This window comes from Anolis carolinensis, chromosome 2 (genome assembly GCF_035594765.1).
Source record: "Anolis carolinensis isolate JA03-04 chromosome 2, rAnoCar3.1.pri, whole genome shotgun sequence".
Lineage (NCBI taxonomy): Eukaryota > Metazoa > Chordata > Lepidosauria > Squamata > Dactyloidae > Anolis > Anolis carolinensis.
In genome coordinates this window covers 186,228,782-186,253,820 of record NC_085842.1, presented here as the reverse complement: position 1 = coordinate 186,253,820, position 25,039 = coordinate 186,228,782, and the positions used below count along the sequence as shown (strand labels likewise).

The 25,039-nt window shown below is 39.5% G+C and overlaps 1 protein-coding gene across 20 annotated transcripts in view; it reads left to right on the top strand.

Annotated features, from left to right (window-relative positions):
* Positions 1-25,039, top strand: part of adgrl3 (adhesion G protein-coupled receptor L3) — a 463,017-nt gene that overhangs the window by 176,265 nt on the left and 261,713 nt on the right. For all 20 annotated transcript variants that reach the window (XM_062974088.1, XM_062974092.1, XM_062974094.1 and 17 more), the window contains exon 4: positions 12,064-12,173. In XM_062974088.1, coding sequence (XP_062830158.1) covers positions 12,064-12,173 — 110 coding nt within the window. The remainder of the gene's footprint in view (positions 1-12,063; positions 12,174-25,039) is intronic.

The following is a 25,039-nucleotide window of genomic DNA, read 5'->3' as shown; positions in this document are numbered from 1 at the left end:
AGAAGCCCCTCCACTCCCCTGGTCCTGGCCCCGTGTCCTAATAGGTGCCATCACCACCACCCTGGATCGCTGCAGTGCCCACCAGGGGGCAGTAGCACCCACTTTTGGAATCTCTGATTACATGAAGCCACTGGGAGAGATCATTCGTAGGCATGGGGCAGGGTGTTAACACTATGCTGATGACACCCAAATATATTTCTCCATGCCTTCAAAAACAACTTCAACTAAGGATAGCTTGTCTCCTCTGAATTATTGCTGAGGAGGTAATGGGCTAGAGGAGTTAAAACAAATTGAAACCGAATCCAGACAAAACAGAGGTGCTTACCATCAAGAGTCCCTAATCTGGGGCTGGAGGTATGTCCACCAGTCCTGGATGGGGTTACACTCCCCCTGAAAGACTGTGATTGCAGCTTTGGAAGTGCTCCTGAATCCATCTCTCCAAATGTCAGCCCAGGAATGTTTACTACCAGCTTCATCTGATCTGCCAGCTGCACCCCTTCATGATTTGGATTCTAGTGCACACGCTGGTCACCTCAAGGTTGGACTTCTGCAATGCACTTTACATTGGGCTATCTTTGTACCAAGTTCAGAAACTCCAGTTGGTTCAAAATATGACAGCCAGATTGGTTACAGCAAAATAATAATAATAATAATAATAATAATAATAATAATAATAATAATAATAATAATAATAATAACAACAGACTACAAACAGAGGCACAACTATGTGGCCCAAATGATTCATTGGAACCTATGCCTCAAGTATCACCTCCCTGCAGTTAAGAACTGGTGGGATCACAAACCTGCAAAGGTTGTGGAAAATGAACACGCAAAGATACTGTGGGACTTCCGAATCCAGACTGACAAAGTTCTGGAACACAACACACCAGACACCACAGTTGTGGAAAAGAACAAGGTTTGGATCATTGATGTTGCCATCCCAGGAGACAGTCGCATTGAAGAAAAACAACAGGAAAAACTCAGCCGCTATCAGGACCTCAAGATTGAACTTCAAAGACTCTGGCAGAAACCAGTGCAGGTGGTCCCAGTGGTGATGGGCACACTGGGTGCCGTGCCAAAAGATCTCAGCCGGCATTTGGAAACAATAGACAACTGCAAAAGGCCACCTTACTGGGATCTGCACGCATCATCCGAAAATACATCACACAGTCCTAGACACTTGGGAAGTGTTCGACTTGTGATTTTGTGAAACGAAATCCAGCATATCTATCTTGTTTGCTGTGTCATACAACGTCGTTGTGTCAATAATAATAATAATAATAATAATAATAATAATAATAATAATAATAATAATGGCTATGGCTCACGAATGGGACCCTGAAGAAGGAGACAGAAGGCCTGATCCTTGCAGCCCAGGAGCAAGCCATCAGACAAAGGCAATTAAGACCAAGATCAAAAAATCAGCTGATGACCCAAAATGCAGACTGTGCAGAAGCTGACGAAATGCAGAAGCTGACGAAAGCATTGATCACATCCTCAGCTGCTGTAAGAAAATCGCACAGACTAGGACACGACTGGCGACCATCACCCAGAGCACCTTTTCATCGGATGCCCCAAGACTGTGGAACGACTGCTAGAAGAGCTCTGACAGCTAAATGAGCTGTCAAAATTTAAAAACCATCAGAAGACCTTTTGGCATGCCAATCCAGCCAGTTACACCCATCATGACAAACTTTAAATATTGGCAGGGTTTGGGGGCAATGCTAGAGGATGATGAGAGTTGTAGTTTGCCCACATCCTTTTGCATTTTCTAATGGGACCATTCATATAACCAAACAATGACTACTTCAAATGTTTCTTCTTATAAAATCCCTAACCTGGGCATTGGCAGGTACCTAAGCTATTAGGTTATAAATCTCTATTAGTACATTCCAATTATGATACTTGTCCCACAAGGTTTCAGCGATTCCTGCTGCTGCTGCTCAGTTGTTTAGTCGTTTCCGACTCTTCGTGACCTCATGGACCAGTCCACGCCAGAGCCCCCTGTCAGCCATCACCGCCCCTAGTTCCCTCAAGGTCAAGCCAGTCACTTCAAGGATACCATCCATCCATCTTGCCCCTGGTCGGCCTCTCTTCCTTTTTCCTTCCATTTTCCCCAGCATCGTGGTCTTTTCCAAGCTTTCCTGTCTCCTCATGATGTGGCCAAAATACTTCAACTTTGCCTATAATATCCTTCCCTCCAGTGAGCAGCCGGGCATTATTTCCTGGAGGATGGACTGGTTGGATCTTCTTGTGGACCAAGACACTCTCAGGATTTTCCTCCAACACCAGAGTTCAAAAGTGTCTATCTTCCTTCGCTCATCCTTCCTTATGGTCTAGCTCTCTCATCCATAGGTTACTATGGGGAATACCATTGCTTTGACTATGTAGACCTTTGTTGCCAGTGTGATGTCTCTGCTCTTCACTATTTTGTCAAGGTTGGCCATTGCTCTCCTCCCAAGAAGTAAACGTCTTCTGATTTCCTGGCTGCAGTCTGCATCTGCAGTGATCTTTGCGCCTAGAAATATAAAGTCTGTCACTGCCTCCACATTTTCTCCCTCTTTTTGCCAGTTATCAATAGGTGTAGTTGCCATTATCTTGGTTTTCTTGATATTTAACTGCAGCCTGGCTTTTGCACTTTCTTCTTTCACTTTGGTGATAAGGCTCTTCAGCTCTTCCTCACTTTCGGCCATCATCATTTTGGTATCATCTGCATGCCAAAGGTTGTTAAAGTTTCTTCCAGCAATTTTAACTCCGGCCTTGGATTCCTCAAGCCCCGCATGTCGCATGATGTGTTCTGCGTACAAGTTGAATAGCGATTCCAATTATATATTTGCTTTGTTGTATTAAAAATTCAAATTCATCTTGTTTATTTACTAATTGTTTTGCATTAATTTATTTCTTACCCCCCTCTCACGGCTGGAGGCGGGTTACAACATGACATCAAAGACCATGGACCACCCCTAGCTGCTTACTAAAGTTGTTTTCCTTCTCTTTTTTGAGTCCTTGCACAGTTTGCCTTGTTTTCTTTATAACAATTAGCGTATTTTCTCCTGTTAAACTCCTGCCTTCATGAATACTGTCTCCCTCTTTCAGATAACTCAGGCCCCTTCCACACAGTTGAATAAAATTCCACATCGTCTGCTTTGGAAGTGTGGACTCAGATAACCCAGTTCAAAGCAGATGGTGTGAGATTTTCTGCCATTATTTGTTTGTTTGTTTGTTTGTTTATTTATTTATTTTGTGTCAAAAGCATTGCATAACTAAGCATAAAACTGGCAAAAATAGAGGGAACACAAGTAGTTAAATAATTTTTGAACAAAAACGGGCAACAGCGACTGCATCGTCTGTAACGTTAAACAATTCTACCTCTGTGCATGAGTCAGGTCATTGTGGACAAGCATACATATGCAGAGTTGTTTTTTCTACTCCACAGTCGTACAAGGTGGAGGATTCTTCTGGGTAGTGCCATTCTGCCAGGTTGTCTTTTGATCTGCCCACTCCACTTCTAAGTCTGTTCAGGGACTTCCAGGTTGCCCATTCTTGGTTTTCCCCTGGAGGCAGACCCTCGTGGTGGGGGGGGGGGGAGGGGGCATCCAGTTGGGATTTCCTGGTTTAGCTGCTCAGAGGGATACTCTTGCTGTTGCTGGGGGAACATTAAGAGGAGTGGCAGTTCTCATGAAGCTTTTCCTTGATTTAAGTCTACTGGGAGGAGGCTGATAGCCATGCAAAGGATGGCTTTTACAGTGTTCAACTTATTTCCCTCATAGTTAGCAGCAGCTTCCCATTGTACATCAGGAGGGCAATGCCAGCTAGCTTGTAGAGTTTATCAACAAGTGTATGTTTAAGGCATCCTGTGATTATTCTGCATGTTTCGTTTAGTGCTATGTTCACCTGCTTCGCGTGGACAGGGCAGGCAGACTCAGCAGTTGAGTAAGACAAGGCCAGGACTGATGTTCTTATTAACTTTGGGTATGCACTCCATGCTCTGCCAGTAGGTTTCCGCAGGATGTTATTGCGTACAGCTACTTTGTGCTTGATATTCATACAGTATTTCCTAAAAGTTAGTGTTCAATCTAAGGTGACACCAAGGTATTTAGATTTTCTGCCTTGATATTCTGAGTTATATGGCTGTGTGGAAGGGTCCTCAGTTTAAAGTGCTCTTAGTTTAAAGTGAGACTCTTAGTAAAAACGTTCCTGACAACATCAGTGATGTGTAAGTCATCCTTTGCAAAAAGCCCAACGTCATTTAAAATCCCCTGTTTGGATTTCCCCTCTAGATTAACAGGACAAAAAAATCCTGAAGAATGTAATAGCTAGTTTGTAAAGTTATTATCTTAAATCCAGCAAAGATTGCATTCTGATCTTTCTCATGTTTCTTTGAATTGGGGTGGGGATTACATATGTGTAGGTATGTGACAATCCTTGCACTGCACCTTTCCTTCTGAGAAAGGGGGCAGATTATTGACAAATTAGAAAATCCCATCACATCTGTTTCTGCTGCTTTGGCTGTGGCCGCTCTCCCTTCTTCAGTTGTTTCTTTATAATTGTGGGGGGGGGGGGGGGAATTATATGTGCCTGTGTGACTATCCCTGCTCTGTGCCTTCCCTTTTGGGCTACTCAGAGGAGAGAGCAGGCAGGTTACTCAAAAGTAAATGAGATTAACATTACTCTCTCCCTTTTTTGTCCAGTCTGCCTTCCGTCTCACCTATCGTTACTGCTTCCTCAACACATCAGTTAGTGAGCCCTATGCTCATTTTTCTATTCTGGCTTCTTCTCTGGCCAGCGCTGGCCGTGGTATGCTCTTTTTCCCCGTAGCCCATAAGGCCTGTAGACTGCTCCTAAAATGGTACTCCTGTAGGTCATAGCGGTTGCCACCTACTCTTGATACCATCATGTCAATAGTGAACTCTATTTGTCACCTTAATCTACAAAAGAATTGTCATCATGTACAGTTGGAGAGAGGGAATTTGTACCCTGGTATCCCAGTATCATAGTCCAAACTTAAGCTCTCAGAAAACTAGTACAGGCCGTTGTGTTGTCGAAGGCTTTCATGGCCGGGATGACAGGGTTGTTGTATGTTTTTCGGGCTGTATGGCCATGTTCTAGAAGTATTCTCTCCTGACGTTTCACCCACATCTATGGCAGGCATCTTCAGAGGTTGTGAGGTAAGGAGAAACTAAGCAAGGAAGGTAGCATACCTGGATTTCAGCAAGGCCTTCGACAAAGTCCCTCACGACCTTCTGGCAAACAAACTCGTAAAATGTGGGCTAGACAAAACTACAGTTAGGTGGATCTGTAATTGGCTAAGCGAACGAACCCAAAGGGTGCTCACCAATGCGTCGTCTTCATCTTGGAAAGAGGTCATGAGTGGAGTGCCGCAGGGTTCCGTCCTGGGCCCGGTTCTGTTTAACATCTTTATTAACGACTTAGATGAAGGGTTAGAAGGCACGATCATCAAGTTAGCAGATGACACCAAACTGGGAGGGATAGCCAACACTCCAGAAGACAGGAGCAGAATTCAAAATGATCTTGATAGACTAGAGAGATGGGCCGAAACTAACAAAATGAAGTTCAACAGGGACAAATGCAAGATACTCCACTTCAGCAGAAAAAATGGAATGCAAAGATACAGAATGGGGGACGCCTGGCTAGACAGCAGTACATGTGAAAAAGATCTTGGAGTCCTTGTGGACAACAAGTTAAACATGAGCCAGCATTGTGATGCGGCTGCTAAGAAAGCCAATGGGATTTTGGCCTGCATCAATAGGGGTATAGCGTTTAGATCCAGGGAAGTCATGCTCCCCCTCTATTCTGCCTTGGTCAGACCACACCTGGAATACTGTGTCCAATTCTGGGCACCACAGTTGAAGGGAGATGTTGACAAGCTGGAATGTGTCCAGAGGAGGGCAACTAAAATGATCAAAGGTCTGGAGAACAAGCCCTATGAGGAGAGGCTTAAAGAACTGGGCATGTTTAGCCTGCAGAAGAGAAGGCTAAGAGGAGACATGATGTACAAATATGTGAGGGGAAGCCATAGGGAGGAGGGAGCATGCTTGTTTTCTGCTGCCCTACAGACTAGGACGCGAAACAATGGCTTCAAACTACAGGAAAGGAGATTCCACCTGAACATCAGGAAGAACTTCCTCACTGTGAGGGCTGTTCGGCAGTGGAACTCTCTCCCCCAGACTGTGGTGGAGGCTCCTTCTTTGGAGGCTTTTAAACAGAGGCTGGATGGCCATCTGTTGGGGGTGCTTTGAAGGCGATTTCCTGCTTCTTGGCAGGGGGTTGGACTGGATGGCCCATGAGGTCTCTTCCAACTCTACTATTTTATGATTCTATGATTCTATATATATCTGTGGGAAGTCCAGGGTGAGGGAAGAACTCTTGTCAGTTGGAGGCCAGCGTAAATGTTGCAGTTAATCACCCTAATTTGCATTGAATGGCTACATCTACTAGCTACTTTCTGCCTGGGGGCATTAACAAAGAATGCCCCCAGGCAGAAAGTAGCTAATAGATGTAGCCATCCAGTGCAAATTAGGGTGATTAACTGCAACATTTACCCTGGCCTCCAACTGACAAGAGTTCTTCCCTCACCCTGGACTTCCCACAGATATATATAAACCTTCCTTGCTTAGTTTCTCCATACCTCACAACCTCTGAGGATGCCTGCCATAGATGTGGGCAAAATGTCAGGAGAGAATAATTCTAGAACAGTGGTCCCCAAACTAAGGCCCGGGGGCCACATGTGGCCCATCAAAGCCATTTATCTGGCCCCTGTGGCGGCGGCTCCCTCCTCCTCCGCCGAGGAAGGTGCATGCAGCACAAGGGAGGAGGGAAAGGCACGCGCCTTTCCTGTCTCCTCCCTCATCCTGTGCCTGCTTTGCTTGTTTATAATGGTATTTCAATTATTATTTAATTAATAATTAATTATTAAGAGGTGCTTTACTAGTGCTTTTGTTGCACAAAGGCCAGAAGAGGGTTGGACTAAATGGGCCAAGGGGTCTCTTCCAACCCTCTTTATTATTTTTATTATGATTATGATTAACATTGAGGCTGTATTTATTCCTGTTTTGTTTGTTTGTTTTTTACTTCAAAATAAGATATGTGCAGTGTGCATAGGAATTTGTTTATTGTTGTTGTTTTTTAAACTATAGTCCAGCCCTCCAACGGTCTTAAGGACCATGAACTGGCCCCCTGTTTAAAAAGTTTGGGGACCCCTGTTCTAGAACATGGTCATACAGCCTGGAAAACATACAACAACCCTAGTACAGGCCACCAAACCAAGAATAGGTTGCTGATAGTGCTTTTCAGAAACAAATCTCAGAAATCTCAAGGTAAATCAATTTGTAATTGTGAAATCCTTCATATATTATGATATCTGCTGGGAGACAAACTCTGCTAAGTGTAGGCTGCACAACAAATTCCTGATGTACCTTGCAAATAAGTTCCTCTTTCAAAAAGCAAAGGAAAGATCAAGGGGATTGGCAATAAACTAAATCTTAACCAAATAAGGGGGATTTGATCCCTAGAACCAAAGTAATTGGTAATTTAGTGGGAAGTGACCATATAATACTAGAATGGTCGGATGTGACTATGGTGGTCCATGCCTTAGTAACCTCTAGACTGGATTATTGCAATGCACTCTACATGAGGCTGCCCTTGAAGACGGCCTGGAAACTACAACTGGTCCAGCGCTCGGCAGCCAGGCTACTAACTGGAGCCAGGCTACCCTAACCACCCCCCTGTTTAAGGAGCTCCATTGGCTGCTGTTTATTTTCCGAGCCCAATTCAAAGTGCAGGTTATCACCTACAAAGCCCTAAACCAGGGGTCCTCAAACTTTTAAAGCAGAGGGCCGGTCCACAATCCTTCAGACTGTGGAGGGGCCGAATTATCATTTGGGGGGAAAAAACGAACAAATTCCTATGCACACTGCACATGTCTTATTTGTAGTGCAAAACAATAACAACAATGAAAGTACAATACAATATTTAAAAATGAAAACAATTGTAATCAACATAAACCTATCAGGATTTCAATGGGAAGTGTGGGCCTGCTTCTGGCCAATGAGATAGTCAAGTGAATTAGGATTGTTGTTGTTGTGTGCCTTCAAGTTATTTCAGACTTTGGGCGAGCCTAAGTCTAAAATTATTTATTTATTTATTTATTTACTACATTTATTTATTACATTTATATCCCGCCCTTCTCACCCTGAAGGGGACTCAGAGCAGCTCTATGCACATACAATATTTTATATTATTATCATAGCACAATATTAGCATTATATATTACTATATTGAACTATACCACTATACTGTAATATTATATGTAATATATATCATATCATTAATATTATTATATGGTATTATTAGTATTATATTGTATAACATTATATTATTATCAATATTATATGTATATACAATATATTATATTATTTAAAATTATATAAAAATATTATATTATAAAACTGAGGGCGGGGGCCATGTAAATGACCTTGGAGGGCCGCATCCGGCCCCCGGGCCTTAGTTTGGGGACCCCTTCCCTAAACGGTTCGGGACCCACCTACCTTCGTGACTGTATTTCCCCCTATGAATCTGCACGGTCTCTTCGTTCATTGGGGGAGGCCCTCCTCTCGATCCCACCACCCTTGCAATCGTGGTTGGTGGGGACAAGGGAGAGGGCCTTCTCCATCGTGGCCCCCCGGCTCTGGAACTCTCTCCCCAGGGAGATTAAGCAGTCCCCTACCCTCATTATTTTCCGGAAGAGCCTGAAAACTTGGTTCTTCCAACAGGCTTTTGACGACTTATTTCCTTAGTTTGGGATCGCTCTGTTGTCTATTTTATTTTATGGTATTTTTACTCCTTAGCCGTACATTGTCTCTAGGTTCACCTTCTCCAGCACTTTAACGGGATAATAGTCCCTGGTAACTACCTCTCTTCTAGCTTGCATCTTCTAACTTACACTATTTGCACTTTTCCAGCCCACTCCTCTTTTAGGAGCCAACCCAGGTTTTTACCAAAGTATGTTTATTGTTTATTGGTATATGTGATTTCATCTGTTTTTTATTTGTTTTCTACTGTTGAGTTTTATATTGTTTGTTGCCTGGGCCTGGCCCCATGTAAACCGCCCTGAGTCCTCTCAGGGAGATGGGGCGGGGTATAAAAATAAAATTATTATTATTATTATTATTATTATTATTATTATTATTATTATTATTCACAATTATTGGAGAGAGCAAAGAACAATGAGTATAGTAAAACATAGGCCTTGGTTTTCAGGAAAGATTGTTTTTTTAAGTTCAAAGAAATGAGATGGCTAAAGATGCTAAAGTAAAAAAAGACACCTAACAAGTGTGAGGTTATTGCCAGCAAGGGTGAGAGTTCTTGAAGAAAGTTGCATAAACATAATCACAGTCCCATTTTTAAAAGCCAGTGTGGCTGCATAGCAAAAAGAACATGTATAAAGCGTGGAATTGGCCTCTCATGCAGTCCCATGCATTGTCAGTGCCTTTTAGCCTGCCTTACTGCACAGAAAAGGAATCTGGGAACTGCTGGATCAATCCACTGCTTGATTCTGAGGTTGAATGGTTTCTTCAGCCCAGGCATGGGCAAACTTCCAATAGGCTGCTAGTGTTGTAGATGAAAGGAGAGATAACGCAAGAGAGATCCTTCTGAGAGGCCAAAAAGTCCGGTTTATTATATTCAGCTGAGTCCCTGGAAATGGAATCTCTTCCAAAAAGCAAACCAGAGAGACGATCAAGGCGTGGACTTGCCTTTTATACATTTTCAGACAAAGAACATGCTTTTACATACATTTCGTCATTAGTACGTCACTTCACATGCTTACATACATGGGCATAAATATGTACAATCAGCATTTTCCTATCTTAGCACTCTTAAAAGCGTGTAGTAAGTCACAAACACCAAAAAGAGAGATCCATCAAGAGGCCACTCTTGACCTGTCAAGCTGTACTAGGAACCAATTCACACTGGAATGTATAGATAACAGGCCCCCCTTCTCCCCCCTGTCCTGTCAGCTTGTGCATCCCTAAATTCTAACACAGAGAGAGTCTGATTTTTCTATATTTCACTGCTTCTAATGTGCATACAATATATGTCTAAAAATCCATATTTTTCAGTTCCTCATCAATTGGAATTGTGGGAGTTGCCATCCAAAACACCTGGAGGGCCTAAGTTGGCCCATGCCTGCTTTAGCCTCATAATCTGAACTTGCTGCAGGAATGTAGCATCCTGTGGTGCTATTACAGGTCCTCCTTTCTTACAAGTGAAAAAAAGCATTGTTAAAGCAGCTTCTTACTTTCCATATCGCCTTCACAAAAAACAGGAAACCTTCTGAGATCCTGGATTATCCAGCTAACATGTGCAATAAAAGGAATACTGGAGTTTATAATGCATTTCTTTAAAAGTAGGGCACTTATTAATTAATAATTTATTGTATACACTAACATTTAATCCTTGTTAAAGCAGAAAAGGTTTCACTTCATTTCATCTTCAGTGGAATTCAATTTGATTGCGGCAGCTGTTTCTAACACAGATGGGAACTTTAAAAAGCTTTTTAACCAAAACTAACTTTGAGCAGATCCAGTATTAGAAACCAGTTTTGCATTCTTTTAGTTTCCTAAAGTCCAGTTTTGCATTCTTTAGTTTTCTAAAATTGAATGATTTTGAAATGCGTCCCTATGGTTATGTTTGTTCTCCTATAAATTACTACAAGGAATTTACTTGCAAGTGCTCAATATAATACTTATTCTTAATTAATTGTAGAGAGCTAGAAAATGTGTGATCATTTCTGCTGATAATGTATGAGAGTGAAATTAGGCTAAAACCATTATTTGTTTTCATGAATAAAAAGTTGCTCAAAGTGCTTATAGAAGTTTGTGCGAAAAAGCATTGAACGTATGTAGCCTTTATTTTACAAGTTTTAAACATGTTCTTCAATCTGGCTCACTTAAATCGGTGGCAGAATGGCACATTTGTAAGTGCAGTCTCTTAGCAGACTGCACAATAGAGTTTAAAAATGCAGGCAACTCTGTGGCAGTTTTCATCTCCACCAAGAGCAGGTCTTTTATAATAGAATTTTATCCACTCAAGACCAAGCCACTGCCAAATTTATTGCTGTGTGCCTTCAAGTCATTCTGATTCATGGAAACCCTAAAGTGAAATTCCAGCTAAAGTGATGCTCAACCTGTAAAGATGTTAAAAACTGTCTCATCTATACTTGCAACTGTGTTCATTGTGTAAGAACTTTCACGTGAAAATAAACAAATCAAGGAATGAAAACAGAAAGTAAGGATTGTCCTTTCTGTTCCAACCATTTTGATTTTAGAAACTTGTAATTAATTTCACTGACTAAAACCCCTCACCCACTCAGCACCCTCCCAACTGTGTGCCAACTGAAGTAACATTTCACGTATCTGATGAAATTGATACAAAAGCTTATGTCAAAATTTAACTCACTGATTTTTAAGGTGCCACTTTTTGTTTTTAATTTTCACAAATACATGATTTTGTGTCACCAGACTCTATAACAGCGGTTCTCAACCTGTGGGTCCCCAGGTGTTTTTGGCCTACAATTTCCAGAAATCCCAGACGGTTTACCAGCTGTTAGGATTTCTGGGAGTTGAAGGCCAAAACATGTGGGGTCTCTCAGGTTGAGAACCACTGATCTATAGTTTATTTAAATGAAATGATCCGTTTAAGAAAAGAAGGAACATTACATTCTATTAACATACTCTGCCACAGTACAAAATCTTTGGAAAAGAAACTAAAATCACAATGCTTGCTACTAATAACTTTGAATTATTTACCTGTTTGATATCTATCTCTCTCTATCTCTCTATCTCTCTCTCTTTTATCTTGCTCTATGTATAATGTGTGTATGGTTAGTATCAATTAGAGAAGATCCATTGATTCAATAGATGCTATTTCAACATTCAATGTATATATTCTAGGATTCATTCCATCATTTACTTTGAACCTTCATTTTAAATTTTGGATTCATAATTCTAGCTATTTTCTTTGTATTTTTTCTTTAATCTTTAGGTGCAGCAACCGGACACAGTGTGCAGTGGTAGCAGGCCCAGATGTTTTTCCTGACCCTTGTCCAGGAACATACAAGTACTTAGAAGTGCAATATGAATGTGTCCCTTACAGTATGTATACTGCATCTATTATTATTAATCATTGCACTGTGCATGAATGTTGATGTAACTTGTTGCACTTTTTGAAAAGTGATTATATGATCACTTTTGTTACCCTGAAACAGTTCAAGAACCGCTAAGAGAATAACTAGACTAGAAAGTGCTAAGTTTGATTTTGGCTTCTACTATAAACTTACCAGTTGGCATTAAGTACAACTGTTTCTCCACACACACACTCCTCCAGTTTGCAAAATGGTGATTATATCAGGAGTATTTTAGCTGAGATAATGTGAATGCTTGTGTCAAAAAGTATGGCAATAACCATTGGTTTAGATGTTTTTACAGGTCATTAGAAGTTGACTAAATGTCAGCCCTTAGCAGGAACTTTGAATTCTGAATCTGTGTTTCTTATCTTTGAGGTTTATTTAGAGGTGGGGGCAAATGACAGGAAAAGCTTGTTTCCTTTGTGCTTCCTTTTATCATCTTTTAGGGCACAACTACACTAGCTAGCTTCAAACTGCGGCAGCTATACACTCACACATTCAGACCATGCTTCAGCACAAACTAAGGCCTTTAATTAATTTTTTCCACACTTGCATTGCAGATATTACATATTTTGATCAAGATAAAGTGTGATACAATGGTGCAATTGCTTTGTCTCCCGCCTACCTCCCCTTGGTCTTCTCTATTGACTTCCCATTTCCTGGAGAGATGTTATTACTTTGAACATGTATAATGAATGTCTTCCAAGATAACAACTCCAGACCTTGTTGTTTCTAGGTATTTTTTTCCTGCTTCAAATTTATTCAAACCCCTCATTCTGTAATTGTGTGGGTTTTTTTCTTTTTAAAATAAAATTTAGAAATGGTTCCCAGACCTTTCTGTAGCAGTTTTGATTTTTATCCCTGAGCATCATTGGCAGTTTATCCATGTCTGCCAAATTAGAAATTTTTATAATCCACTCTTCTGCCATTGGTATTCCTGTCTTTTTTCCAGTTTTTTCCCCCCATACAACATTCTTGCACTAATTGTCATATATTTTTTGTGTTTGTTCATTTTCAATAATAAAATAACAGAATTAGAAGCGATCATATGGGCCATCTAGTCCAATCACCTGCCATGCAGGAAAAGCATGTTTGTTTTGTAGCCCTAATGATAGTAATTCAGAGTCTAATTGTTTACAATAGTTTTTATAAAACTGTTTTGCTTTAGTGCAGGCACACAACATGTGGAAAAAAATTCTATGTCCTTGCACACCTCTAGCATGTACTGCTCATGTTTTTATGCTTTTTAGCCAACTACTCAGGAGTCAGATACCATTGAAACATAATTTCCTAATTTTTTTAGGTCTTGACATAAGTTTCCTTTTAGCCCTGACTTCCACATCTTCTTCCATCTTTCTAATTTGATAACGTGTCCTAGTTTTTGTGTCCTTTTTATCATGCAGTGTTTCACAAGTTCTGGTTTCAGTTCTATTCTTAACCACATTTTATGTATTTTCCTATTAGATGCGCCTCGTTGATACTGAGGGTTTTTTTTTCCTGAAGTCTGATATGTCCTTTTCAAAGTTGTTGTTTTTATCTGTTAAAATATTTTTAATTGTATGTGCCCAAAACATTGTAGTTGGTATCCTTCTTTTTTAATTAATCCAGTGTTTTAATTATATATTGATCTTCTTTCTTTATTAGTAGATCTTTATATGTCAACCACTTTTTTCCTTGCTTATTTTTAATTTAAAATACTTTTGGTGTTATTGAAAGCAGAGTTTTTGGATACAGTTTAAATTTATATTTGTTCCAGGTTCTCAAAATTACTCATCTGATGACATAATTTCTACATCCTGTGTATATTTTTGCCTTTTCATACAAGAGATATGCGTGCCACCCAAATTTGAAGTCATGTCCTTTCAATGTTAAAAGTCTCTCATTTCTTGATGTCAACCAGTCTTTAAGCCAAGGTACATGCTGAGAAGTATATTTTCAGGTCTAGTAATGCTAGGCTATGTCATTGTCTAACTTCCCAGAGAAATTTAAATCTGATCCTAGGCTTTTTTTCCTTGACATACAAATCTAAATATATCTTGATTCCACAATTGGAATTGCGTATTATTGATCATAATTGGAATATTTTGGAATAAATACAACATTTTGGGTAGAATGTTGATTTTGATAGCTGAAATTGTTCCTAAGAGCTTCAATTATTACTAGTAAACCATTGACAAATGGTCTTAGTTTGTAGGTTTCATTCTTGATTTTCCTTTCTTTTATGTTTTCATTTTCTCTTTGCTTTTTGCAGTAGTACTTCAAATGCTAATATAAATAGAAGGGGAGAATGTGGACAATCTTGTCTTTTGTCTTTTTGAATGATACACTCTTGTTAATTCTTCATTCATCAATAATTTTGCCTTTTGAATTTATATATTTATTTTATGCATGTTATTGAATTGCTTTCAAAATCCATCTCTTCTAATATTGCAAATATAAATTCCCAATTTACATTATCAAACATCTTTTCTGAATCTAGAAATATCAGGGCCGCTTTTTTATTACGCTTATCTTAAATCTCAGTTATGTACAGAACTGTTCTCAAGTTGTCATAAATTTGCCTTTTCGTTGGGAATCTTGTTTGGCCTTGATATATGAACTCATTTAATTAAAAAAAATCTTTCTGCTAAAATTGTGGTAAAAAATTATAACAATTATTTAATAATTAGTTAGATCTCTCATTATGTGGCTCTGTTGAATCTTGGCCTTCCTTGGGAATCAGAGTAACTGTTACACTTTCCCAGGGCTCATATATAATATTGCGTTAAATAAATCTGACATAAGTTGTTTACGTTCTTTCTCAATTTTCTTGTAGTATAATTTTTGACCATGTGGTCCTGGTGTTTTGTTTAGTTTGCATTTTGCTATGGCTTTCATGACTTCATCTAGGTTATTTAGTACATTCATTTGTTGTTTTTCTTCTTCAGTTAATTTTGGAAGTAGACATTATTTGATATAATCTTTTGTCTAGTTTTGTATTTGGTAGATTTTTTTAAAAGGTAATGCAGTACTAGTGGAAAATATTGCTCATTCTTTCATTATCACTTTGTAATCAGTAATTTGAAAGTATCGAGATTCATCTTTTTCAATTTCTTATCTGCTTCTGAGGTTATTAATTTTTTTATTGTGTTTGAAGAACCTTTTTTTCTTTTAGTATCTTTGTATTCTTTTGTGTTTTTTAAAAAGGTTTTCTTCCTTTCTAAAAAAAATTCCTCAGTAAATGTTTGATGTTGCTTTATGCTTAATTCTGCATTTTGTTGAATGAAGAAGTCATGCATGACTGCCTTGTTTGCCCCCCAAATTGTATTTATCTCTGTTCCTTTGCCTAGGTTATCTTCAAAATATTCTTTCAGATTTTTAACTGTTTTATTTATTGTTTTTTTTCTTCTTCTTTTTAAATACAGATTTGTTCATTTTCCACTTTCTTTGTAGTCTTTTCCCTTTCAGCCTTAATATCACTGGATTGTGGTCTGAAAATATTCTTGGTAGACTATCTATTTTTTTTATTTGTATTGGCAAAATCTTTGAAATGAAAAACATGTCTATTGGGGTAGTGATTTGTGGCAATCCAAGAAGAAAGTAAACTCTTGCATGTTGCCATGTTTATTCCTCCAAGTACTTAGCAATTCCAAATTATCTAACACATCGAAAATGGGTTTGGGTAGCTTGCTCTGTTCCGGTTTAATGTATGTTTATGATTTTCTGTTTAATGGCAGAAATATCAGCCCATTCCAGTCACCTGAGGGAATCTTGTTCTCATATGGTGTCTGCTATTTGTTTTATTGAGCTCTTTTTAAAAAGTGCTTTTCCCCTTTGTTAGTGCATATACTTCCATCACCAATATTTTTTATCTCTCCTCTTGAATTGAAACGCCCTCAAATCTTCCTAGTGGATCTTCAAATAATTTTTCTGAGGTCTTAGTATCTCTAATGTCTATCACATCTCCTTTTTTCTTTTGAAGCTGCTATGTATTCCTTACCTAGTCTTGGATATTTCAAGTATTTTTTGTAGTTTTTTCTTGTGTCTCCTATAAGCAAATTATGTTGTATCTTCATATCTTCTGGTGGCTATTCAACCCTTTAACATTAAAAGTGATGCACTGTAATTCCACATTTCTTGTTTAATATATGGTATCTTTTTGATCAGTTCTCATTTGCTTCTCTGAAGTCTTCATTATCTGATTTTTATTCCCTTGCCTTATCTTGCTTCTTTTCAGTCTTCTTGACTTCCCCTTTAGTCCTCCAAATCAGTTTTGAATCTTTGATAGAAGTCTTTCGATTTCAGCTCTGAGCTTAGTATATATGTATTCTGTCTTTGTAGTAAAGCGATAATCCTAATGTTTCACATCAGAATGAAATTCCTTGCATTTTTAATTTAATTAATGGGAGAAGATATGGGGGGGGGGGGAAGGGGGAAGGGAAAAAGAAAAAGAGGGAAGAGGGACAGAAGGGAAAAAGAGTAACTAAATGCCACAGGAACCTCTTGGGGAAAAATGGAGATTTACCACCAAAAAATAACAAAATCAACAAAAAGCGTCAGAGAAAAACAAGTGAGAAAAAGAAGGAAAAATTCAGTACTTTTCCACGCTAAGTAAAAATCTCAAAAATCTGATTCTCATAGAATCATAGAATAGTAGAGTTGGAAGAGACCACATGGGCTATCCAGTCCAACCCCCTGCTAAGAGGGTTGGACTGGATGGCCCATGTGGTCTCTTCCAACTCTATTGGAAAATTTCATTTTCAAAACTCATTTTCAAAATTTCAAATTGGAAAAAAGAAAGATAGTGGGTCTTTCCAATGATTTTTCTCTGAAGTTGAGCCTAGATACTAAATTTAAAAAACAAAATTAAATGAAGGCCTTTAAAGCTTATCGTGCAAAGTCAGGGGAAGTCTGAGGGTTTACATTTAATGCTATTTAGCGAGCCCTAAATCTAAATCACACTGCACAGTGAAATCAGCATCCACTTTCAATGGATTATCTTCTCCCAATTTAACCACATAGTGATCTCATGGCACATCTACACTGATACTATAATGTAGCTTAGGACTGGTTTGGGAGGAACTGGATTTGCTGCACTGGTGATTAGACTGAAATGCTTGGTTTGAGGCCAGGATGGTAATTACATTGAACAGGGAACATGGCCTCATACTGCTGTGCATTTCCTGCAGAGATGTGTATCAGTACTCTGGAGGCAACCGGAATTTTTAAAAGAGGGAACTCGACATTTAAAAGTGGAGGCAATCACCTTTCCCAGGAGATCAGTTAACCCCCTGCAGCCTAGCCATTCTCTTGGGGTGTTTCTTGGAAACCCCTATTCTGGAATCCTTACTCGGTTTCGGATAATAAGAGAATGTATCTGGACATAAAGGACATTTTGAACTTTTAAAATTTTAGATGACATGTATAATAATACTTGTATGAAAGATATTGATGTAGTATCTATAACAAACATATTTTTTGGACTCCTCAATCCCCTTCCTCTTCTTCGGTGATACAGCAGATATTTATATATCTGCTGTATCACCGAAGCAAAAGAAGGGGATTGGGGAGACAAAAAATATATATGTTTGTTGTAGTTATTATGCCCATATTTTCTACAGAGGTATTATTATACACATCATCTATATCAAGGGAAGTAATGGTGCCCCTCTACTTTGTTTTGGTTAGACCGCACCTGAAATACTGTGTCCAGTTCTAGGCACCACAATTTAAGAGAAATATTGACAGGCTGGAACATGTCCAAGGAGGGCGACTAAAATGATCAAAGATCTGGAGACCATTTTCTATGAGGAGTGGCTTAAAAAGCTGGGTATGTTTAGCTTTCATAAGAGAAGGTTGACAGGAGACATGATCACCATGTTTAGATATTTGAAAAGCTGTCATAAGGATGACGAAGCAGGCTTGTTTTCTGGTGCCCAGGAAACTAGGACTTGGAGCAATGGACACAAATGTAAGTGAAGGAGATGTCACCTGAATATTAGGAAGAACTTTCTGACTGTGAGAGCTGTTCAACAGTGGATCTCTCTGCCTTGGAGTGTGGTGGAAGCTCCTTCTTTTGAGGCTTGATTTTGCTTTTCTGCATGGCAGGGGTTGGACTTGATAGCCATGTGGTCTCTTCCAACTCTATTATTCTATTATTCTAAATTGAATCAGAATATCTTACACTACAGTGATATTTAGCAGTCTTATGCACTTTTAACTTTGCCCAGTTGAGATTTCCTACTAGCATAGGAAATGGAGATGCATGTTATCATCTTTGTTTCACCACTCTTGCATAATTCTGGGTAGCAAACTTTATGCTTAACATAGAAAGTGCACTGTATGAAATGACTTAATGTGTAAAAACATTAAAACTGTAATCAGAGATGCTTCATTAAACTGCAAAGTCATTGGAGGTGACAATAGTACAGCAGGAAAATAGTCTTGAGAGCACACATACTATTCTTGTTGGCATCTATGTGCACACACACACATCTCCCCAGTTTGCTTTGTACAAAGGTTACAGTGACCAGAGACTACTGCCTTCTCTTTGGCTAATTAGAGAATAACCTTGTATGTTGCAAGAGAGAAAAAGAGAAAGTATTCAATGTTTTTAATGGTCAGAACAGTATAGAAAATGATATAAAAAGTAGGTTTTGCTATTATTATTATTATTATTATTATTATTATTATTATTTCATTTCTATCCCGCTTTTCTCCCGTGGATGGGATTCAAAGCGTTGAATTCAAAGCTAGACAACGCTTTGTCCCATGCATGGCACCTGCAAATTCCATGTTATTCCATTTTGCTTAGATTTAGCTCAAAAATAAAACTTTTCTATCTTAAAGAGTATCAAAACCTGGTCAATTTTCTTACTGGGTCTGTAGCTGTAGCTTTTAAAGAGATGGGGCTGACAGTCTGGTGCAGTGGCTCGAATCAATCTAAACAGGCCTCAGAGTTGACAAACAAACAATCTCTTTTCTGTATTGCTGAAAGCTTTCATGTCCCAGGATTTGATCAGTGGGACACCAAAGGTACTTTCAATATGACAGTCGTACAGCATTCGATAGATTGGATGTATAACAGGGAAATATATTGATGAGGATTACATTAGTGTTTTTAAAGAAGCAGCAAATGGGTTCCAATAATCCCTTCCTTGTGCACAAGGGGAACAGCTGAAATCGTGGGACTCGCAGGGAGGACTGGAAGGGCGGAATGTAAACCAGGAAGGAGATTATCAGCTGTCATTGGCAGGTCCCCAAGATCCTGCCTGGTACGATTAGTTCCGAAATGTAAGAAAAATCCTCCTACCTTGCTTTATCTGACTTTACTCCCAGATGTGGCTGTTGCAACTTCCGCCACTGACTGCTGAGATACAAATAGGAGTAGTCCCTCAAGGCAGAGTTGCCCACTTTGTATTTCAGAAGCATATTCCACAGAGGCTCACTGAGATTGCCAAATTTGAAAGGAAATTATTTCACCAATCCTCCATTTTTGTCTACTACTGGTTCACCTAATCCAGTCGTTCTCAACCTGGGGTCCCCAGATGTTTTTGGACTTCAACTCCCAGAAATCCTAACTGCTGGTAAACTGGCTGGGATTTCTGGGAGTTGTAGGCCAAAATCATCTGGGGACCCCAGGTTGAAAACCACTGATCAAATCCAAGCCCTGCCAAAGAAACTATGGAGCAGGAGCAAACACAAGAAACTGTTTCATTGTTAGACAATGGACTTTATATGAACAAGACTGTTTCTGGTGACCAAGTGAAAACTCAGTTAATGCAAAATCCACAGATTCCATTGCCAGGATATGTATTTCCTGTGTTTAAGAAGAGGCACCTAGAAGAGAAATTGGGGATAAAGGTGGTCATCAGAAGCTTGGTGCAATGGTTGCTAAACCATTTGTGCAATTGAAAAATGCAATACAAGTCTTCAATGGACAGCAAAAAAACAGAGTACCATCAGAACAACTTGTGCCTGGCCGAAGATTTCTTGCAGATTCACAGTGGAAAACGCCTTCATGTTACCCATCGTCATAATAAAGGAAATAAGAAGAAAGCAGAAGAAATCAGAAATAAACTTTCTACCAATTGTGGAAACTATTGTCCTTTGTAGCCGACAAGAATTGGCGTAAAGAGGGAGCGATGATACAGGACTTATTACCTATGAAGAACCTTTGCACGATGATGGTAATTTCAGGGCCTTGTTGAGATCTCATGCTAGCTCAGGAGGCTCTGACCTGAAAAGTCAATCTCAAAACTGCAGCTATGAATGCCCAGTATACTAGTCCTCAAATACCGAATAATAATAATAATAATAATAATAATAATAATAATAACTTTATTTTTATACCCTGCCCCATCTCCCCGAAGGGACTCGGGGCGGCTTACATGGGGCCTAGCCCAATAAGACAATCAATATCAATAGCACGACTATAAAACAATTATACCAGTAAAACATCAATAGCAATAAAACAATCGTTAAAATCAGCAAAAAGCATACAAAAACATACAATATTAAAACATTTGAATGAACTAATCGACATTTGTGGTGACAAAATAGTTTTTAAAAGTTGAAAGATGCAGCGCATCACAGTGTTTCTATATTTTGGCAGATGAAACTTTGGATGTGAGAACCTCAGAACAGTTATCACTCTCAGTAAGGTATGTTGTTCTTGAAGTTGCAGGAATAAGAGAGGACTTTATAGCAGGCATAGGCAAACTTTGGCCCTCCAGTTGTTTTACTTCATTTTTATTAAGGGGATAGAAAATGGGAGTAGTACAGAGGAGATTAAAAATGAAAACATTTAAGTAAGATTATAAATGTTCTGTATATGAAACAGAATACATATATGTATATGTTCTGTATATATGTGTGTGTGTGTGTGTGTGTGTGTGTGTGTGTATATATATATATATCTCGGGCCTATTCAATCATATAATCAGGCTGGAAACTAAGCATTATAGTGCCAATCTTCAAGAAAGGAGACAAAGCCAACCCTAGGAATTATCGCCCAATCAGCCTGATTGACATTACAGCAAAGATCTACGCAAGATATCTTCTAAACAAAGTAGAGGAATGGGCTGAAAATAACCTGATTATTAAGGAAGAACAAGCTGGCTTCAGGCAAGGCTACTCCACTATAGACAACGCTTTCGTTCTTCAGCATGTAATTGACAAATATTCTTCATTGAATAGAAGTTTATATGTTGCTTTTATAGACCTATCCGCTGCTTTTGACTCTATAAGCCGAGGATTACTTTGGAGGAAATTCTCGATGTCTAACATAGACAAAAGACTCCTGGCTCTTCTGATTGCTCTATATGCTGATTCCTCAGCTAAAGTGAGATTAAGTAATAGCAGGGTGGCCTCCAATGGAATAGCTTCAACTAGGGGTGTGGGACAGGGATGTCTGCTGGCACCGTTCTGTTGTATTTTTTATATAAATGATATTGTGGAATATTTGAAAATGAAAGGATATCATGGTCCAAAGATTATGGATAGGGAATTAAATATTTTGATATACGCAGATGACATAGTACTGTTATCCACCACCCCTGTTGGGTTAAGGAGGTCTCTGCAAAAACTTAGCCAATACTGTACTGAAAATGCCCTCACCATAAATAAAGAAAAATCCAAAATAATTGTCTTTGGCAAGAAAACTAAGGTTTACAACTGGCACCTTGATGGGCACAAAGTGGAACAAGTGAGGATATCTAAATACCTAGGCCTGCATTTTGGGGCCTCTGGGGCATGGTCCCAACACCTAAAACCAAGTATCGCAAAAGCTGATAATGCCGCGCAGGCAATTCATAAATTATGTAATCATAATTACCCGGGATCCTTATGTCCCTTTCTGAAGGTTCTCAAGGCCAAGGTGTTCTCCATTGCTCTGTATGGAGCTTAAATATGGGGGGATCAAGATCTGGCATTGGTAGAAAGATTCCAACTTCACCACTTGAAAATTGGCTTAGGTGTGGAGAGATCATCCCTGTCAGCTGCAGTGAGAGCAGAGATGGGAGTACCCCCAATTTCCACAGTAATCCTGAAGAGGCAGATCAATTGGTGGTACAAAATAAGACAAATGCAACCACATAGACTCCCAGCCATATGCCTATTACAACAAGACAACCACAAAGAGTGGTCATCATGGCTAAGCAGACTCGGTCACACAGTCAGTGAGATAGGTTTTACCCCGCACGAGCTAATAAATTTCAGGGCTAAAGTGTGCTCAATTGTATACCAAAGAGCCCTTGACATTGATGCACAAAATGATCTTATGATCATAGCGCAAGCTAGAGCCACTCCATACCTGGCTAAATTTAATGCAACGTGGGCACGGAAAGCTACCTCTTCTTGACTCTTCCATTATATATTAGAAAACTCTTTACCCGGGCTAGATTCAAACAGCTCGACATTAAGTCCAAGCTAGGTAGACATCAGAATATCCCCTATACGAAGAGAACCTGTGGGTGTCGTGAGGTAGATGCAGAAGTGGAGGACTCAGAACATTTTTTCTTAAAATGCCCCTACTACACCAGGATTCGATCTCTCTATTTAGACCCTCTGCTGGATAATCACACTCACTTAGAGAATAAGGAGAAACTGCATATCCTTCTACAGGGTTCAAATAAAAACTCTATTTTAAAACTCGCCCTTTTTACACAAAAAGCACTGGCCATTCGTGACAAGATGGAAGCTGAGAGCTGACACATTATTGCCATTAACAACATTCAAACTTAACATTTACTATGGACAAGACAACTTGTTTTACTTACCTCTGTCCTCGTTCAAACCTTACCTTAGGAAATTACTAATTTTAACCTTTTTACTCTATATTTGTATACTTATCTAGGAGCGGGTTATTAGGCCGCAGGTTGGGATATTTTGTAACTTTACATGGTTTTATTGTATGTATGCGTAAGTGTGTACGTATTGTATGTTTTACATGTTTTAATATGGTCAAAAGTGACTAATCAAAAAAGAATTGTTGTTGTTGTTGTTGTACAAATTAAACAACAAAACATCATGTTAGACAACAAATTTGACAGAAAAAGTAGTTCAATACACAGTAATGCTATGTAGTAATTACTGTATTTACGAATTTAGCACCAAAATATCACGATGTATTGAAAACATTGACTACAAAAATGCGTTGGATAATCCAGAATGTTGGATAAGCGAGTGTTGGATAAGTGAGACTCTACTGTATATATATCCATAATAAAAGTTAAAACCTGTATGTGTATATGTGGCATGGGTGTCTGCTTGACAAACAGGCTATAGTTCCCAGTGCTGAGGAGCCACCAAGTCACTCACTTCCACTGACATTGCGGTTACAGTGAGCTCCATGAACATGTAGCCCAAACTCTGCCAATGTCCTTTCCAAACACTACGGCCCACCACCCAAGGAATGCTTTCATTTTCATTTCATCCTAGATTTTGCATTTTCCTCCACCACAGGCAGGCATCCCAGGGTTCTCCATTGGTGTGAAATTTGCATGACCCCGCCTACTGCCCTTCCCTTTCAAATCTGTCTGCATAACAAACACAGCAGAACTGAGCAGCAACTAAACTTACTGGAGGAGTTTGAGGATTGACTCCACATGGTGGAAGTTGTAGTTCACCCTGCATCAACTCAGAGCACTGTGACTCCTACTGGAAAATTTAGAGGAGTTGTAGTTCACCTACACCCAGAACGCTATGAATCCAAACAATGATGGGTCTGGACCAAGCTTGCAATGCATACCCAATATGCCCAGATTTGAATACTGGTGGGTTTTGAGGGGAATTGTCTCACATAATGTTACCATGTATTGAACTGCTTTTTCTGTCGATTTGTTGTAAAACATGATGCTTTGGTGCTTGATTTGTAAAATCATAACGTAATTTGACATTTAATAGGCTTTTCCTTATTCCCTCCTTATTATCCAACATTTTCGCTTGTCCAACGTTCTGCCGGCCCGTTTACGCTGGATAAGTGAGACTCTACTCTGTGTGTGTGTGTGTGTGTGTGTGTATGTGTGTGTGTGTGTATATATATATATATATATATATATATATATATATATATATATATATTCATATACTCTACTGTATCTATATCTAAATCTAAATCTAAATCCATAATAAAAGCGAAAACCCGTATGTGTGTATGTGGCATGGATGTCTGCTCACACAGACAGCCTCCGGCCTCCACAAACAGGCTATACTTCCCAGGGTTAAGAATCTAGCAAGTCACTCTTTTCCACAGACATTGCGGTTACAGCGAGCGCCATGAACATGCAGCCCAGCCCCTGCCAATGTCCTTCCCAAACACTATGGCCCACCACCCAAGGAATTCTTTCGTTTGGGGACCATTTCATCCTAGATTTTGCATTTCCCTCCACCACAGGCAGGCATCCCAGGGTTCTCCATTGCTGTGGAATTTGCATGGCCCCGCCCACTGCCCTTTCCTTTCCAATCTCTCTGCATAACAAACAGAGCAGAACTGAGCTGCAACTAAACTTACTGGAGGAGTTTAGGGATTTGTGTTGTCGAAGGCTTTCATGGCCGGGATCACAGGGTTCTTGTATGTCTTTCGGGCTGTGTGGCCATGTTCCGGAAGTATTATCTCCTGAGGTTTTGCCCACTCTATGGCAGGCATCCTCACAACCTCTGAGGATGCCTGCCATAGATGTGGGCAAAATGTCAGGAGAGAATACTTCTGGAACATGGTCACACAGCCCGAAAGACATACAACAACCCAGTTTAGGGATTGACTCCACATGGTGGAAGTTGTATTCACCCAGCATCAAGTCAGCGCACTGTCACTCCTACTGGGGAATATACAGGAGTTGTAGTTCACCTACACCC